At 35.5% G+C, this 18175-nt stretch overlaps 1 protein-coding gene across 1 annotated transcript in view; it reads right to left on the bottom strand.

Annotated features, from left to right (window-relative positions):
- The window catches only part of GABBR2 (gamma-aminobutyric acid type B receptor subunit 2), a 456189-nt gene that overhangs the window by 221781 nt on the left and 216233 nt on the right, over window positions 1-18175 (bottom strand). The window contains exons 6-8 of the mRNA XM_015618642.3: window positions 13899-13964; window positions 8312-8503; window positions 6889-7125 (exon numbers count right to left, since the gene is read on the bottom strand). Of these exons, the coding sequence (XP_015474128.1) occupies window positions 6889-7125; window positions 8312-8503; window positions 13899-13964 (495 nt within the window). The remainder of the gene's footprint in view (window positions 1-6888; window positions 7126-8311; window positions 8504-13898; window positions 13965-18175) is intronic.

Below are 18175 nucleotides of genomic sequence, written 5' to 3'. Positions count from 1 at the left end.
CCCAAGGTTGTGGTAGTACTGAAATGCACTTGCTTTCTTTAGAAGCTTGAAGAGAATTACCCTGTAAAGTGCAAACCTGCACCACCACTCAGACAGTGCAGTCACCTTCTCTTGAGCTTTGTTTCTTTATTATTCGTAGGGACTTCCACTCTTGGTACAAAAAGCAGCAAGAAAGCAGCTTCCAGGGCATATTAAGCATTATGTTAAACACCGTCTGGATAGAAACAAAATTAAATACAAAGCAGAGGAAGCTAAGAGATATCAGCCAGAAAATGTTCCACTAGCTTTTCTATAAATGTATGTTGTTCATTTATTTTCATAAAATATCCAGCTATTAAAATGACAGATGCTGCAGTAAGTGTTCTACAACTTCAGACTAAAGCCTTTTTTATTTGACACCTACTATAACTATTAAATCGTCAACTGCTGATTAGCTTGAGGGCTAATCTTTGAAATGTCACAGTTAATTTCAGATCTCGTTTCTAAAAGTTACTATTTCCTTTTGTATGCAGTTTTACACTGTTGGCAGATGAAAACATTTGCAATGAATTTTCCTAATGAGCAAACATTGTTTATGACCTTATGCAAACTTGCTGGTGGCTTAGTTTAGCAGCTCTCTATTTTGAGGAGTCTCCTAAATGAACTGGCCACATGGAGAGCAAATTAGTTCACCAACCCACTCACTGTACTGCTCTTGCTTGCACATGGGAGTTGGATAATTTACTGGAAGTCAGGAGGGAGTAACGTAGTAAGAGAGTCACCATATTTATCTCAGGTAAACAGAGATTCAAGGTTCAAGAAAACCCAAAAGCTCTTGCACACAGCTAGATCCCAAGTATTTTTTTGTGCTAAACAAGAAATGCCCTAACAGGAATCAAGTTCTGAAAACTGAAAAGGCAAAGCAAGGCATTAAATTCACAGCAGTTCACTCTCACAGGGTCAGCTGTAGAAAAAAACCCAAGATTTGCCAAGAGTCAGTGGAGATGTGAGCATGTGTGTGTATGTGCATACATTTATAGATTTTCCTGACTATGTGTTTTGCTAGCTTGTTGTACTCCCTCAAATCACCCAATTATGGTTAATGTCCAACAAGAAATTTTCAAATGCTCAAAATTAAGTCAAATTTGATTGAACATTCAAAAGCATTTCTCAGTAACAGATGTCTTTTTACTGTTAAGTATTCCACTGCACACTAAACCTCTACCTCCTGCCTCTTTGATAAAATTAAATGTTCTTTTAAAGCTCTATTCTATATTAACAAGAAATTTTTTGATTGAAATTTATGTCCTCCCCCCAATACTTTTAGTATTCACCCTACCTCAGCCGTGCCAACACAGAAAATTTAACTTCAGGTATAAATAGGTCTTGAGGCTTAATTCAGAACCCTTCATGCAAAATTAGCTGCACTGATCAATGATACTAACAGAAATATTTGCTGGACTCCCATATTAAGCATCCTGTTGAAGTCCATTCTAATTTTACCTGATTCTCTGCCAAAGACTGACACATTTTTTAATTTAACCATCTTGGGTATGTTATTTTTCCAGGGTGACATGAAAGAAATACTTTCTCCCTGTTCCTATTCCATTGCTAACACCTCCTGTATCTCTGAGATTCCTGTTCAGCACAGTGGCTACTGAAGCCTGGAAATTGGAGGCAAGCTGCTAAGATAAATCTTCAGAAATAATCAGCATCAAAATACAAAGCAAGCTTCATATAAATAAGCATTTTTCCAGTTATGAAATATGACTAGATCCATTCAAATGCAGGTTGCAGGGACAGACTTGAAAGCTATTTCATGGCTGTGGTTTCAATTGTGCAGCAGCTACTGTGATGGAATTTTATCCTACTGTGCTAGTCTCTGGCTGACATAAAAGGAAAAGACAACACTGTATTTAATTTTCTCACTCCTCCACTGCAATTCTTTTTCCATTACACAGAAATAATAGAAGGTCATAAGGATGAGAAATAAATTAGCAATTTTGAAACTTGATTTATAATAACAGATAATAGCAATAAATGCAAGAAGCAAAATACCCTGCTGCAACAGTTCAGGCATAAATCAGTGAGAATGGTAACATTCCTGACTTCACATCAGTGACAAAGGTGAAGCAAATAGAAAATTACAGGAAAACATTTTTTAAAAATAGTGTCATGTTTTGAATAAAAAAGGAATTAAAAATTATCTCTGACACGAACTATATTTTTCCCACTACTTGGCTCCCCCATGAAACCAACTAATATCCTGAGAACAAATCTGGTATTTAATATGGCAACCTTCCAGTGCCTAAAGGGAACGGACAAGAAAACTGCAGAGTGACAATTTACAAGGAGATATAGTGATGGGATAAGAGTAAATGGATTCCAACTGTAAGAGGGAAAGATTTAAATTAGATATCAGGAAGAAATTCTTTACTGTGAAGGTGGTGAAGAACTGGAAGAGGTTGCCCAAAGAAATTGTGGATGCCCCATCCTTGAAAGTGTTCAAGAAGAGGTTGGATGGAGCTCTGAGTGGAGTTGGAACTAGGTGTCCTTTAAGGCCCCTCCCAACCTAAACCATTCTATGACATCTTTCCAAATATAACCAACATTTTTTTTTGCTAACAAATACAAATATTGCTGTAATTGTAAGTTGCTGTGTAGCCATCCATGGTTTCTACAAAGAGGAAAAAAAGAACAGAAAAAAATGACTGAAACAAAATCCATATAGTTTCTGGATGGATTTTGATTTGGTATACACTAAATATGACTTGGTATCCTGAGAAGATAGCACTAATTCTTCAGTAATTATTAAGCCAGCAAGCTATATTATGGTAGCATTGCACAAAATAAACTGACTTTTCATCTCTTTTTTTAAAATTATCCCTTAGACAAACAGTCTTGCTCTATGAGAATAATTCTGAGTCTGTGGAAAATTCTCCTCAGCATTCACACATACAAAATGAACATGTTATAGGAAGAATGCTGTAAAATGCTATAGAATTGAAATGCAGATATATACATCTCCCGGACATATTTTTTTCCCATCACTTTATCACTCTGTACTGATTCAAAGCAGTCACAGTTCAACAGAGACCTCAGTAGATTCTGCAAACCTAAATTACTTCTAGTGCCTCTACCAACTACTTCAGGGAATGCCTCAGACATCTAAATTGTGTCAAAAAAGACTGTGTAAACACTTATTTTCTTGTCTTCCATTTTCTGACACTTAAGTTATCAGAAAGAATATGTACTTTTTGAGAAGAGGAATGTATTTAGCAAGGAAACAGGACCTGGCACTTAATAAATCACAAGGGTAGTGTTGCATTCAGTTTATACAAATGTCTCTATCTGGATTAAGGAAAGTGGGAAAAAAAGTTCAAAATCCTTTATTTTTTTTCATTTCAACAACTTTCTCATTTATAACTCATCAAGTTCTCTGATAACTGAGGAAATTAGAAAAATGCACACCAAAAAAGCCAAGGTAGTCCCAAATCCAAATCCAAAGCACTCCTGCCCTGAAAGCTGGTCATTGCAGAGGGGCCATTCTAACCACAAAATGCCTTACTCAACTGGAAAATGGCCAAAACCAATGAATCTGACCCCAGAATCAGGACATTCAGATTAACTAAACTGTAGGGAGATCCCTGCAGGTCCTTTGTTTTGCATTTCTCATCACAAAATCATTTTCCACCTGTAAAACAGTATCCAGTTTGTCTTTTAGAAAGTGGCAGATAGCTGTATTACTCTTGTCTGACAAAACACCAAATTTATGTTTTCTTGCTCTGTATTCAGAATGCACAAGGAATCTATATGTCACTCAACTTGATTATAAGTCCTATAAGTCTGATAAGTACTAAGGCAAAATAACAGAAGGAATCAATTTGCTAAGTAAAAAAAAAAAAGCCCAGAAAGAGAGCAGAACCCTCAGGAATATTTAAGGAATATCATAATTTCCCTTCCAATAAATTTCTGACAGCCGAATTAGAATAAATAACATTTTGTACTGAGTTTCTGAGGCATAAAAATAGGATTTGTCATGTCAAGTCTCTTGGCAATAGCCTTATCTGTTTTCTAGATGCTGTCTCCTAGAAAATTTTAAAAAATTTAAAAAAATAAAAAGAACAGAAAGTTGAAATAATGATATTCTGTATAATCAGGAACTAGCACACTTCATCCAAAGTCTTTTCAAAATTGTTTAAAAAATTCCACAATCCCCTCTTCACTCAATGGTGTTGTTTTCTATAAATAATTTCAAAGAAAATGAAAACTGGGTAAAGGGATTTATTATTTATGACATGACAGTGCTTCTGATATCATATTCACAGAAAGCATAGAGAAAGATGCCTCTACTTAATATATTTCCAGTTTTAGATTCTTGTCTACAGCTTCTTGTCTATCTTCTCTTACCTAATAAATAACAACATAGTTTATTATTGGATGAGTTTTTGAATATTGATAAGATTAATCCTCCCTTTTATCTCTTCTTTTTTTTTCAAAACTCACTTTATACTTGGCACAGATTATCTTGAATAAAGGAATGTATTTTTCCTGTTTAGAATAAGTTTTTAAAAGTAATCTGAAAAAAAATATATTAAAATACATATTCTGAGAAAAAAATAAGTTAGATTCAGCGCTCCAAGACTTAAAACTCATATTCCAGTGAAATTTTTTAATTAGGTCACAAATTACATCAATTTATTAGACTGAAGAATAAAAAGTTTAAAAGTATTTCTGGTAGGAATTAATCTGCTCCTTCAACTTTAACATTCTGAACAACACAATGCGAAATTAATATTCCTCTAAAACACTTTCTCCATGCTGCCTAGAAAAGTTTGAGCATTCTGTGTTGTAATTATGCCCTAAAGAGAGTGTAGTTGCTATAGACTTTCTTCGCTCCATATCTCTTTCAATAAAATATTTTTGTGAATTACAGGTACGGGAAGCATGATCCCCGCAATTACCAGATTTGGGCTGTGCATTGCCATTATGATTTGGTTGACCAATGATAAAGAGAAATATTTTACCCAGCACCTCAGACAGGTACTAAATACAGTGAATAATCATGCAGTAATGTCTTTGAAAACCATTATATCTGAGACAATAAAGTAAGTCAACATAGCTGAATGTGGCTGTTGAAGCTTTGATTCATTCCCTACCTAAAGGGTTGCTTGTGAGATTTTGCTGGTGGCTCTGAAACTAGTAAAAAAGAGCTTTCTTTCAATCTTAGATTTTTTGGATTTGATTTTGTTGGTTTTTTTGGATTTTTTTTTTTTTAATGGAGAGGAAGCAGTGAAGGGTAATTAAGCAATGCTAATGAACTCTATCAATTTCACCATAACTGGCTGCAAAACTAAGCAGAAGACAAAATGGATAAGAAAAACAAAACAAAACAAAAAGGAACCACACAGCAATATTCAATGTCAAGCCTATTGATAGATACTGTACATTGAATAACAGAGGACAGATACAACTGAGTCCCTGCACAGTCTGGTTCATAGCTGCTACTCTGAGAGCTTCATCAAAGATCCAGTCCTACTGTGGAATACAGTATGGATTCAATTAAATACAGTGGAACAACAAATTCTTTTACTGAAACTTTCAGTCAAATTCAGTGTAAAAATAAAGCGAAATTCAGATTGTGCAAGCAGCTAGATACAAGTATTGTCTTGCCAAACTGTTGGTTTTTACTTAGAAATTCTGAATTTGTTTCAATTGTACCACATCGCAGAAACCTTTTTCAGCAATTAACAAGGACACCGAAAGGTGAGCCTTTACACCTTGTTGATGTATTTGTGTAGGCATTTCCTCCTTGAACCAGTTTCTGACATGTATGACAACCTTAGTTCTGCTACTTCAACATGTTGAGATGTTAATTGATATCCAAGACAGTTTATTCTAACATGGGGGACAGAACCTAACTAGCTCCCTCCAGCCTTCTCCATGCTCTTGCTGCAAGGAGATGCCCCTCTGTGCATCACTGAAATACACTTTTCTTCAAGCACTGTTTTCCTTATCTAGCCATACTGCAGACCAAGCACACTGCTCAACAAAGCATATTCCAGTAGGTTCCTTGTTGCAGCATTGGAAACTCCAAAGACCATTTTCCCTGAAATGGGGTCTGCTCATCTCTCTTGCTGAGCTCTGCAGACTCCTGAACACCTACGCACCACTAACTTCCAACTGATGCTGCCCAGATACAATTAAGCAAGTAAGAATTTTTAAGACCACAAAAAAAATCTCCTGTTTTACTCTGCTAAAAAGCTGAAGAAATGTAAACAAATTTAAAGAAAAAAACAACAAAAAACTATGAGTTTGCAATTGTACAATTGAAATCAGAATGAGGATACTACTGTATATGACCAGTTCTTCTTAAGTCAATATGAGCATGCTTTGTACTTAACTGTGAAAAATACAAATTATAAACAAATTTAAATCATAAGTGAAGCATGCTGCGAGAATATAGATTTTCAGCACTGGAGTTAGAGACAGTGTGCTATAACCTATTACCAAACCTAAATGATGGAGAGAAACATGTATTTTCAGATCACATTGCAGTTTCTCCTTAACTGCTAAAACATTCGCTTAAAAGGTCACTGCGGCTTGCAAAACTTGTGGTTCCCTTGAGACCACTCTGATTTGTTAATTCAGATGACATTCATGCTAAAAAATCTGATAACTGAGGAATTGTACAGTGTCATCCCTTGGCAACTGAAGACAGGTAATGAGCAACACTGTCAAGGCAACAACATTAATTTTTAATATAAAGTGGAACTGGAAGCTCTAAAGATAGAAGAAATATACAACTGTGTTTCTTTTTCAAGCTTGCTTAATATTTAATACTTGTTTCAACTACTGACACAAAATCACAAGCCTCCTGAATCCCACAGTTATCTGATGAGGACTTACCGTTACTCCAAAGAACCTGGTTTCATTCATAGCATTCAGAAAAATTTTGCCGAGTTTGTGGTTTGTGTAGTTAAAATCTTCAATTTTTTGGTGCTTGTTGGTGGAATTCAGATAATTCATTGCCCGCTGTAGGGTCCTGGCAATCACCCATATTCCATCATAGGCATAACCATGAAATTTGCTGGATTGTCCATCACCACGTTTAGCATTGTATTCCTTTTCATACTGCTGTGGAGTCTGCAGAGGAGATGAAATTCAGTTTTACTTCAATACTTAACATTTTACAGAGTGGAATCTCAACCAACATCACAAACTGCACGCTCTAATTTAGAGACATGCATAACTAATACAGAAAAGGTCCCCAAAATAAAATTACGAAAGAAAATAAAATTCAAGGAACAAGTATTGCCTGATTTAAAAACTTCTGGTGAGAATGCAGAACTAGGAGACAGAGAGTCTGAAAGCAGTTCTACTGCCTCACTGTATAAATGACAACTTGCTTTATTTTACTTTTGTTCAAAAAGGCTCCAGTTCAGCCAGAACTGTACACTGGTGAACCATAACACTAGAGCAGAGAATAAGTCTGTATCCCTGCAAATTAGTGGTCTGGTTACACTTTACAGGATAACACAAGCCCTTTACTCAATATGAAATTTGGAACGGCAATTTGTCTATATTTTACAAGTTAACTACGATCTGGATGGTGTGCTATCAGATGATGAGTTGCCCTTCAGTAAAGTTGCCTTTCATGCTCACTCAGCAAGGCATGAAAGNAAAAAAAAAAAAAAAAAAGCATGAAAAGCAGCAAAATAAACATGTTAATCTTTATTCATTGGTCACAGTTTGTATGGATTTGTTCAGTGATAAAATTTTATGTGTTTTATTGAAACACCACATATATTTAAAACAAGTCTCACCTTCTGCCCCCTAGTTCTGAGAGGCACAAATCATCATTCAAATTGTCTGTTTGCAGAACAGGTTTAAATATGAGAATAAATAAATTTTAAAAAATTATTTATTATATTAAATATAATTTATTATATTTATTAAATATAAATAAATATATATTCTGTTTCTGTGCTCTACTATTTAACTTGAAGTGACACAGCACATGATACTAAAGACTGTAATTCAAACTTTAATGTACATTTAACTATAATGTTCATACCGGGGGAAGAGGGCAGATTCGAAGCAAGGGACTTCACTGCTTTCTTACCCTGTAGAGAATTAGATTTGATTTTCAAATATTTTAAAATTGCGAACTTTTTAACTTTTTCAAGTGGTAAAACTATCTGTGATGACTGCCAGGTCACTCAATAGAAGAACCCTTCAGCTTCACCTCCCTCCTTGGTGCTTTACTGTGCCAATCCGGCAGAGAGAGAACTGATGATATAATAAAATAGATGGAAGAAAAAATACTAACCCTTCCTGATATAGTCTTATTCGTTTTTGAGCTGAGAGGCTCAAAATCCACTCCAATATAACCTTCCATGGCTGCAAGAAGATTTTTGCTGAGACACTGTGTGGAATTAATCCAGGATTCCCACCAAAGATTTTCATACCACCCTGGAATAATCCACTGATATTTGCTGCCATACATTTCTTCATCATAAGCCTGCAAATATGAAAAACAGAAAAGATAATGGACATTCTAATTTTGAACATAAAAACATAGTATTGAACATAAAACCAATTGCTTTTTGTTAACTTTTTTTTTCATTGTTAATGAAATGATGGTGTAATTTGGGTACACAAGTATTTTGAACACCTTAGAATAATTACGTGCTAATAATGAGGACTTTTTTTGAAGACTCCTGACTTTAGAATTCAGGACATGAGAATTTACTAAACCCTGTTTTTCTTTCAGTGGATCATTTCTTAAAAATCAGAAAAATGAAACTGTATTCTAGAACTGAGGGAGTTAAAGAGGAACACAAACAGAAGGCACAGCTTTCCAAAGAAAGCTCTTCATAACACAACTATTACATAAGTGATAGAACCACCATGCTACCATGCTACAAATGCTACCACATTTAAACTAAGGTATTATCACCCTTAAATAGGCACCATTGAATCACAAGTGGCGAATGTGAATTAGGTGGCTGCTAAAAAGCAGACCACAGTAACATTAAGTTAGGAGTTCCTTCTTAGAAGCATGAGTGAATAGTGAACTGATAAAGAAAAATCTTAATGATTTTTTTTTTTTTTAGCAAGAATTTTCTTCATATGAAATTCTATGTGGCTGGAATACAGCCCACTGTAATCCAAGATACTGAGATTATAGTTATCTCCTTTCAATACTTAGCAGATATATATATATATATATATATATATATATATATAAAAGGAAACAGAAATACTTTCTTAGTTAAGCACATATGTTGTTGTACCTAAAAGCTGATCTATTCTCAGATATTCTCTTTGATTGGGAAGAGTGTTCTATGCCAAAATTAGCAAATTTTATCTCAGATGTTTCTCTCACTGTCTTGCAACTAGATATTTTTCTTTTGGCATTTCAGTTAGACTCCATTTCAAAATTTCAGGTTTCATGCTTCTTTGGCTCCTAATATAATATAAGCAATACTTGAGATAGAAGGCCTAAGATAAAAACTGTAATTTTTAGAAGTACATGGTGCAAGCTTAGAGTTCTTATGAGGAAAACTTCTGCATTTTCACAGAAAATATCAGAGAAGGAGGAAATTATAAGAATCCAAACAGGACATATTAGTCATTCTGAAATAACTGTTTTGAAAAGTATCCCAAAGATCATACACAAAGCCTATCTGAGAAGAAAAGATCAATAGCAGAATATATGAAATAGGACAGCCTCCTAAATATGTTAATACCCAAATTAAAAATGGGCTTTAAATCTGTGAAGTCTATTATAATGGTGCCAGCTCAGTTCATAACAGTATTGTGCACAAAGCAGATTTATTTGGCCCCTGGTTGCAGAAGCTTTTGTTCAGCCAAAATCAAATTTTATGCCTTTGTATACAATGCTGCTGAAAGTCCTGTCTGAAACGTGGTGTCTTGCATCTCATATATTACTTATTCCACAATCCACATGAGCAGTTTGTGTTTCTCTTGCTCGTTAATTCTGCCCTTCCAGAAGCATATCTGCTTCTGTCCTCCTACCCACCCTCCACTCCTGCACAGCTCTGGAGACACTTTATTCCAGGGCCACCTGCGAGGAAATAGCAATTCCATGCTGCAGTACTTCCCTCTAAGAGAGTTTTCATTATACAGTTAGGTCATTCAAGACCTTTCAGTGACTCAGTGTTTTTTATCTGACAGTTTTCAGATCATGAGGATGCAAACTGACACAGAATAGTGCTTTTAGAGAAGGACAATCTTACGTAGCTTCCCCTGCTCTACCGAGATTAAAGTATCATTTTGTGTGTTGCCAGAAAGTATTGGCTGTGAACTATTCCGAAATTAGAGCTGCTGGAAATTTTCTGTTTGCATAAGCATTTGTACTGTTTCCTGCATAATCTGTGAATGCCCTGGGAAATGGGCTGAAAATTGAAAGTTTCAAAATAGCCAGGAATTTCATCTTGGAAATTGCCCGAAAGACTGGTTACACTTTCACATTTCTGCAACAATCTGGTTTAACAAAACACAAAACAAACCCTTTAAGAGTTGTCAGCTCTGCCTTGGAGATATGGTGGAATGACAGGGCTTGAAGGGTAGTCTGAGGAAGGCAAAAGTAGGAAGAAAATCAGCTCCTCTGAGGCTGAGCACCATGACCATACAGTCATTTTTCTAGTGACAGCACAGCTGATAGTATTCAGACATTTCAGTGTTTGGGTCCCAGAAGACTTATTGCAAAATAAATAAAACAAATAAAAATGCTTTTCTGACACCATTTTCTCCCTGTTGATTCTGCTAAATGGAGATGATTTTGATGCTTAAAGGATACAAGTACTTGAAACACGTAGATCTTTCTTGAACTGTTTGATGGCACATAGACCAATACTTACAAGTTTCAGTTTTTAAGGGGAAGATTTTTTGACAGACAAGAGCAAACTGAAGAAGTTTTGCACAAACTCCAGAACAGCATAAAGTAGTCATACATTTTCCTTTATCTTTTTCCCATGCCCTATGTAGGATGCAAAGCCTCAAGTTGCTGTCAAGCAGCCAGGAAACTGTCACGGGCAACTTTTGCCCTTGTGAAATTGAATTTTTTTTCTTTCAAAACATTTCATTCTTGTTTAAATCCATAAATAAATGCTTATCTACAACAAAGAGATTCATGTAAGAGATATTTCTTATGTATAGTAGACAATCATTGGCAATTTGTTGATTGTTGAAGTATTGCTTTGACCAAAAGACCCTAATTTCTCTTCCAAGAAAATTACATGAATCCCACTGAGGTGAAAATTAATTATAAAGTTAAGATTTCCCATAGAAGTAAAGTTGCTCACTGTTTTTTGACACTGGTGATAAATGAACAGCTAAGCTTATTTAAATCCTTGTAGGAAATACCTGCCAACATTCACTTTGGCTTGTCTTGTTTTTATAGTTTGCTACTGAATTATACTATCTTTTAGTCCTTTTTTTCTTTTTTTTTTTTTTTTTGGGGTGTGGGTGTTGGTCTCTTCTTACAGATACAAAGAATAGGAAAAGAGGAAATGATGTGAAGTTGCAATAGAGGTGTTTTAGATTGGATTTTAGGAAAGACTTCTTTACTGGAAGGATTATCAGGGACCAGGAAGAGGTTGAGTCACCATCATAGGAAACACTCAAAAGATGTGCAGATGAGGCACTCAGGGACATGGCTTAGTGGTGGACTTGGCAGTGCTGGGTTAAAGGCTGGACTAGATGATCTTAAAGGTCTTTTACAACCTAAATGGTTCTATGATCTTATATAAACTGCAATGGATGTCCTGAGGAAACCTCACAGCATGTGACTGTTGAATCCAGGCAGAAAAGTGAGGCAGACTTTAGAGGTTATACCACCTACATAAGTCATTACCAAATAATATTTAGGATATAACCACAATCAGAAATAAAAAATTAAAAAAAGGTCTTGCACTAGTGAAAAAAGCATCTTCCTTTAACAAACTCAAAGCCTTTTTCTGATTGATGTCAGTAACCTTGCAGAATATAACGGGGAATCACAAGTTGAAACCTGTCTGAAGACACATCTGGAAAAGAGGAGTTAAAAAAACTTGACATATCTAATTTATTGTGCTCTTAGACATATATATCTGTAGGAGTGCATGAGTCAACAATGTATTTTACGAGTAATAACAAGCTTTCTGACATATTGTAGTGCATTAATACATAAATGACCTACTTTGAACTGCCCTCTCCTGCATTCAGCCTCCTGCTGAAACTCACAAATAAATACATTTAAAAAAACCTAAATATATGATCTTTGAGTTTTCTCTGGGCTCCAGAAAAATCCATCTTATTATTTTTGACACTAACGTGCTTTAGAAGCAGCCATCATGCTTTAAACCACTCAGAGTTACGCACATTTCCCACCTTCACACCAAACTGTAGCTGCAGAAACCTGCGGTCAGCATTCCCGTGAGAGAGACATCTTCTCCCTGGGACCCTTCAGACAGCAGCAATGCAGACTAAAGGACAGCCTGCCCCTCCAAGGAAATCTAGAATTTCTTCAGTGGCCTCACATGGATGTGGATTTGGAAGAGAATTCTACAGAAATGCAACTACAAAACAAGGGCAACTAGAAATGAGGCCAATCTCTAGCTAATGTTGGATTGGAAGATAATTCTGACCAGGACCCCTCTGCTGGGAAAATGCAGCCCAACCCCAAGAGATTTGAGGAGCATCTGGGCTGTAGAAGTACCATTCTTTCTTCCAGGAATGACAAAAATAGGAGATTATCTCTGTCAATCCAATTTAAATGGCAGTACAAAAAGATCTGTATACAAAGACCTATCAGAGACAAGAAGAATGAAAAGTAAAATAATACTTTCCATTTCCTTTTGGATAAAAATAGATTTTGTTCCTTCCAAATACACTCTACAATCTCCTTTCCAAATTTTGTCACCAACTGGGACAGCTGCTGAGTAAGAGCCAAAATGCAGCTGAGGCACATGTAGCACTCAGATTTTGAACTTCTGCCTTTCTTTTCTTTCCAAGGATAGGTAACTGTCTCATTAGGTGAACACTAAAAAAAAGATCCTTGGAAATTTAGATGCTGTCATTATTGCTTATCCATTATATTTACTGTGTTCTTGGATTAATCTAACTATTTAGACTAAGAATTCCACACTTAGGCCACTAACATCTTTCTCCTCATGATTTTTTTCAAGTCGGTACAAGTAGAGATCCACATTTTAATCCTGCTACATTTTTTAATGGCAATAACAGTGGATAAGTTAGCAGCACATTCACACAAACAAATGGTGAGGATAGGGAATTTTATGTTTGCTAGTCTTACTGTTTGGTTGCTGTTATTGGTTTAAAAAAGTTTATTTTTTACCAACTAATATCTGCTTTCATGTAATATATGTAAAATGTGCAGCAGTCAGATGTGAGTGACAACTGTACAATTAGCAGTTTTTCAGTAGCAGAAATTATTAGTGTTGCTGAGTTAGGATGAAGAGGAACTGGCATGAATTTCTTATTCTTTAAAAGCAAAACGTGCAAAACCCATACACACAGATATTGGACAGCTCTTGGACATGACTGAGATCTTTCAGTTCTCTCAAGAGAGAGTTCTCTCTCTTGCTACATATGCAAGTATTTTTCTGTATCTGATGAGAAAAGCAATACTCAAGTTTGATTTGGCATTTTATTCCAATACAGGAAAGTAATAAGAAGAAGCTAACCATCCAGCCTACGTCTAAATTCCACTGAAGTCAAGTACAAAGTATTTTATTGAACTTTAATGGAACTGAGCATGTGTAAGTTCTCTTTAGGATATAAAACTCCACAGAGCTGAACTCCATGAAGAAATATTTATGCTCAAGTCACTTTTTATTCAAATGCAGCACATTCTTTAGTCTGATATGCAATTAAATATATTTACTTACACAGCAGAAAACTTTCACAGCCATTTCCTCATCAAACTGGCCAAGGATTATCCGAACGTCATTGCCCTGCAGATTGAATAAAATGTGTGGCAGTTAAACACAGTCACAGCTTCCAGATACCACTTTAATTGGCCATTCAGATCATGCAGGGAGTTAGCACAGATTACAGCTGCAGACAGAATTAATACAGAACTATTTCATCTTCTGTAAGTTCAAGAACTTGAAGGAATGTAAAAGAAAAAAAGAAAGCTGAGGTGTAGAAAATGATTAGGCAATAGTATTAATGAGAGTAAAACTGGCACTACAGTCAATTAGTATTCAATAACATTAAAATATCAAATATATTTTGCTTCCTTGCAATATTTCTTCTAAAATTTTGCATATTAGAACCAGTTGAAGACATAAACTTATCACCGCATGAAATAAAACTGTAAAATTAAGAAATGAGATTTGTGAGAATAAATGCCTTGATATTATGCCTGTTTTAGCAATTTTTAAAGGTTTTACTCATACAACATCTTCTCTATAGTCACTAAAACACATTGACAACTCCCTCTCTACTCCCTCCCACTTTCACACATTAATAAAAAATCATCACAGTTTAAGAACCTATGACTGAAGTTCAAAGGTAATTTTACTTTCATACTTAGAAACATATTAAGAGAGTTTTCTTAAATTCAGGAGCATTATGCAGGAAAATATTTCTCCAGGAACAGGACTAACCTCCTTCTAACATGAAAAATTACTTCTAATATCCATAAAACATACTTTTATGACTTCACATTACCTTTTCTTTCACACAAAGGCAGAGTTCTCTGCAAAACCTTGAGCAAATTAAATTTTTCATTTCTTTCATATAAGACCTGTTTAGAATTACTAATAGCTCTTTCCCTCTCCAAGGAAAAAACAAACATATGATTCGGTATGATTTTCTGTGGCAAAAAACATTTAAGTTTTAATTAAATCAATTTGTCAAAGTTTGTTGGTTTTTTTTTCTTTAGCTCAGATAATTTCACTGTTTATTTCCTGTTCAGCAGAAAATATTATGATGGACAGTGCAGTAGGATATTAGAAAGCCTCTGTAATTAAATGCATGAAAACAGTATCACTCTTAGCATGGTTTAAATCAGAAATAATGTAATGTGCTTTGCTCATTCTGAACCTGCGCATTTTCAGTAAGCCTGCTTCTCTTCATTTTTATATTTAGCCACAGACTGATAAAGTAATGTAAATCTTTTTCAAGTGGATTAGATTCTTTATAAACAAATCTAACAAGGTTACATGAAATGAAACAAACAAATTACACAAATTACAGCAATAGTATTACAGTTTTTGCCAGGATAATAAATAGATTTAGGAATTATGCACAAAAAAAAAAATCACCTCATCTACTATTTCTTTTTTTCATATTTTAAAAATAATTTGGTTATTTTTGGAACCTCAGCGCTGAGTCACTTGACTGCTCTGAACATAAAAATGCAGACTTAATATTTGAAAAAAAGAGTAGCAGAATTTGATTAAAAAATAAATGTCACAGCACCTAATAATTAAACTTAAGATTTGAAGAAATTCTTTTCCATTTTATGACACAATGAGAACCAATTATAAAAACAAACAAACAAAAAAACAAACTATATAAACTGTGTGGCTTCATAAATAACGATCCCAGAGGGCACATGCAGCAATGCTGCCCACTGCCTGCTTGACAACATTCAGACTGAAGTCATAGCGTCTGTGGTGTGTGGTTTCACACCTTGAGACATTGCTTCCACCTGATTATCACATAATTTAGTATGCAATTATGTAATCAAGGAATTCTGTGTCAGAGCACATGTAATTTAGGAGCTAAGTTAGGAAAAGCTGTACAACAGCCCTTCCTCTTTCATGCACAGCAGTCTTCCTCTGTGCAATGACACACTCCACAGCCAGCCTCTTCCACACAAACTCCACACAAACTTTTTACATCCCCTCCCACATTTTCCCCAGATTTGTTCTTGAAGAATTGCATTCAAGATTGCAAATAAGCCTAGATCCACTGGATGCCAGGCTTGGGTCTGCCGGCTGCATCCCACATAAGAGGCATTGAAGCTTCAAATTCATGCACCTGCACATAGCTCAAGTCCTTTGCAGAGATTTTATCTGCATGGATAATGAAGTCTGCACCAAAGGGTATCAGAGCTGGGTTCCTGTCAGTGCTTGTGGGTCAAAGTCCACATTACGGACTCATGCAAAGAGATAAATCAGATGCTTGCTGGGAATAACTTTTTTACCTCTTCATTCATACTGTTAACTGACTATAAACCAGCATGATTTCCTTGCAAGGCTATACTATTCCTTCACACAGAACCCTTGCAGAATGATGCAAGTTAACACAGTGGAACTTCCTCATAGGGATCAAAGAAATCACCTACTGGATCCCAACAAGCGTCAAGTCTCTTTTTCAGAGAGCTGTAAATTGCTTGCATGGAGCTAAAACATATTTGACAGAAGAGGTTTTAATTAATGGAACTAGGCAGGTGATCTACAAGATGATTAAAAACATCCCAGGGGGAAGGCAACTCCCAAAACTGCACTTACATAAAAAGACCAATGTTTAGACTGTTTGCCAGATGGTGAGCTGTCATATTTACTCTTCCCAGAGATTACAGTAGCAATATCAGCATTTAAGCTTTGCCCCTTAGTAAGAAATACATATGTTCCCATATGGACTGAAGTTCAAACAAGAAAATGAAGAACAGTTATGTTTCATTTACCCACTGTTCTGGCAAACCCTGCGTAAAAACATGTTTTATAAATTAAGCACAGCCTCAGATAATAAAGACTCTTTTTCTCCCTTCTTTCTTTCACATAGGTGAGGATATTATTTGGCTACTAAATATAAAATGTCTTTGGTAGCACCAGGAGCTGAGTAATATAAACCCTGAAGAGAGTGAGGATCAACACATCTAAGATGCTCTACTCAGGGATGAGGAACAACTTGTCTCCTTCACTGCCATTTCTAACAGCCTCACACACGAGACACTCTTTAGCCTTTTCAGAATTTTTGAGTGATGCATATTATGCTGGAATGGGCAGCTATTTTTTTTCAGCCTTCACAGCTTCCCTGCTTTGATCAGATTTTAATCTGTCTCATTTCTAATGAATAACAGCACAATGTTGTATTATATAGCTTTCCAGAGAAGGATTGCTACAATATCTCATCTGCCAGGAAAAGTCAATGTCTTGGCAGGCTCTTTATGAGATACCTAAATTGAATAGCTCAGATACTCTGTCTTATTCTCTAACATGCATCTGACAGTCAAGAGGTTATCAATAAATCTACAAAAACCTGGGTAACTTGACAACAGAGGTAGCCACATGTTCTGCCTTCTAAATGCTTAGATGTCCACTTGAAGAACTATAGATAAGCCTCTGACCTTAGCTATGGAATCACTGATGGTGAAGGTGAACTAGAGGACATCAATTCCTACCATCACAACATGGTGGTAATCCTTTTGTTCTACATGCAAGATACAAGAAAGTTGGAAGGAGAAGTGCTATTGCTCTTACAGTTTGTCTGTGCATGCTTAGAATTTGCAAGCATTTACATGGATGTGCAAATCCATCCCTTTCTCTGAACACATAAATGAGTTTTAAAGATACCCTTAAGTTTACATTTTAACAGTGTAGTCAATGCAGTAGAAACTAAGGTGCTACCAAGAGAAATATAAAATATATTCCTGCAAATCATACCAGTTTTTTCTGTTTTCCATTTCATAGTCATCAATTTCATTAATTTAAATTGTGTTTGTGAAAATAAAAGATATTTCAGATAAGCAGATACCAGTTCACCTATATGAGGTTTACATGTTGAAGGAATCAGTATTTTTAGAATTGTTTAGCTAAATTCTGTGTCTAACAAGTAGCTAACAACAACTAACCTTATATTTCTGTCAAGAACAAGCAATTTTCTGGATAATTGCTTTTTTATTTTTTTGCTAATTTGTTTTGAGGAAGAAATGAAGAAAAAAAAATATATTGTTAGTTCAGTCTTCTGGTATTCCCTGCAAAACAATCCAGTGTGTTAATGCAGAGGAAAGCTGCAATCACGTTGCTTCTTCTGGTTTCCAGCCTAAACATCCATGCTTAATATGCATTTTTTTTCTTGTTATTACAACACTGCTAGTGAAAAATATGGACTTCACTGTAAGACCTACTGGGGTCTCTTCAACCCAGACAGGTTTCCAGACAAGAAATGCACATTAGCTTAGACTGGGCAGATAAAAATGGCTTTCCAC

Source organism: Parus major, chromosome 2 (genome assembly GCF_001522545.3).
Source record: "Parus major isolate Abel chromosome 2, Parus_major1.1, whole genome shotgun sequence".
NCBI classification, from domain to species: Eukaryota; Metazoa; Chordata; class Aves; order Passeriformes; family Paridae; genus Parus; species Parus major.
Note: the sequence above shows the minus strand (reverse complement) of the source record. Positions and strands in the feature narration are given on the sequence as shown.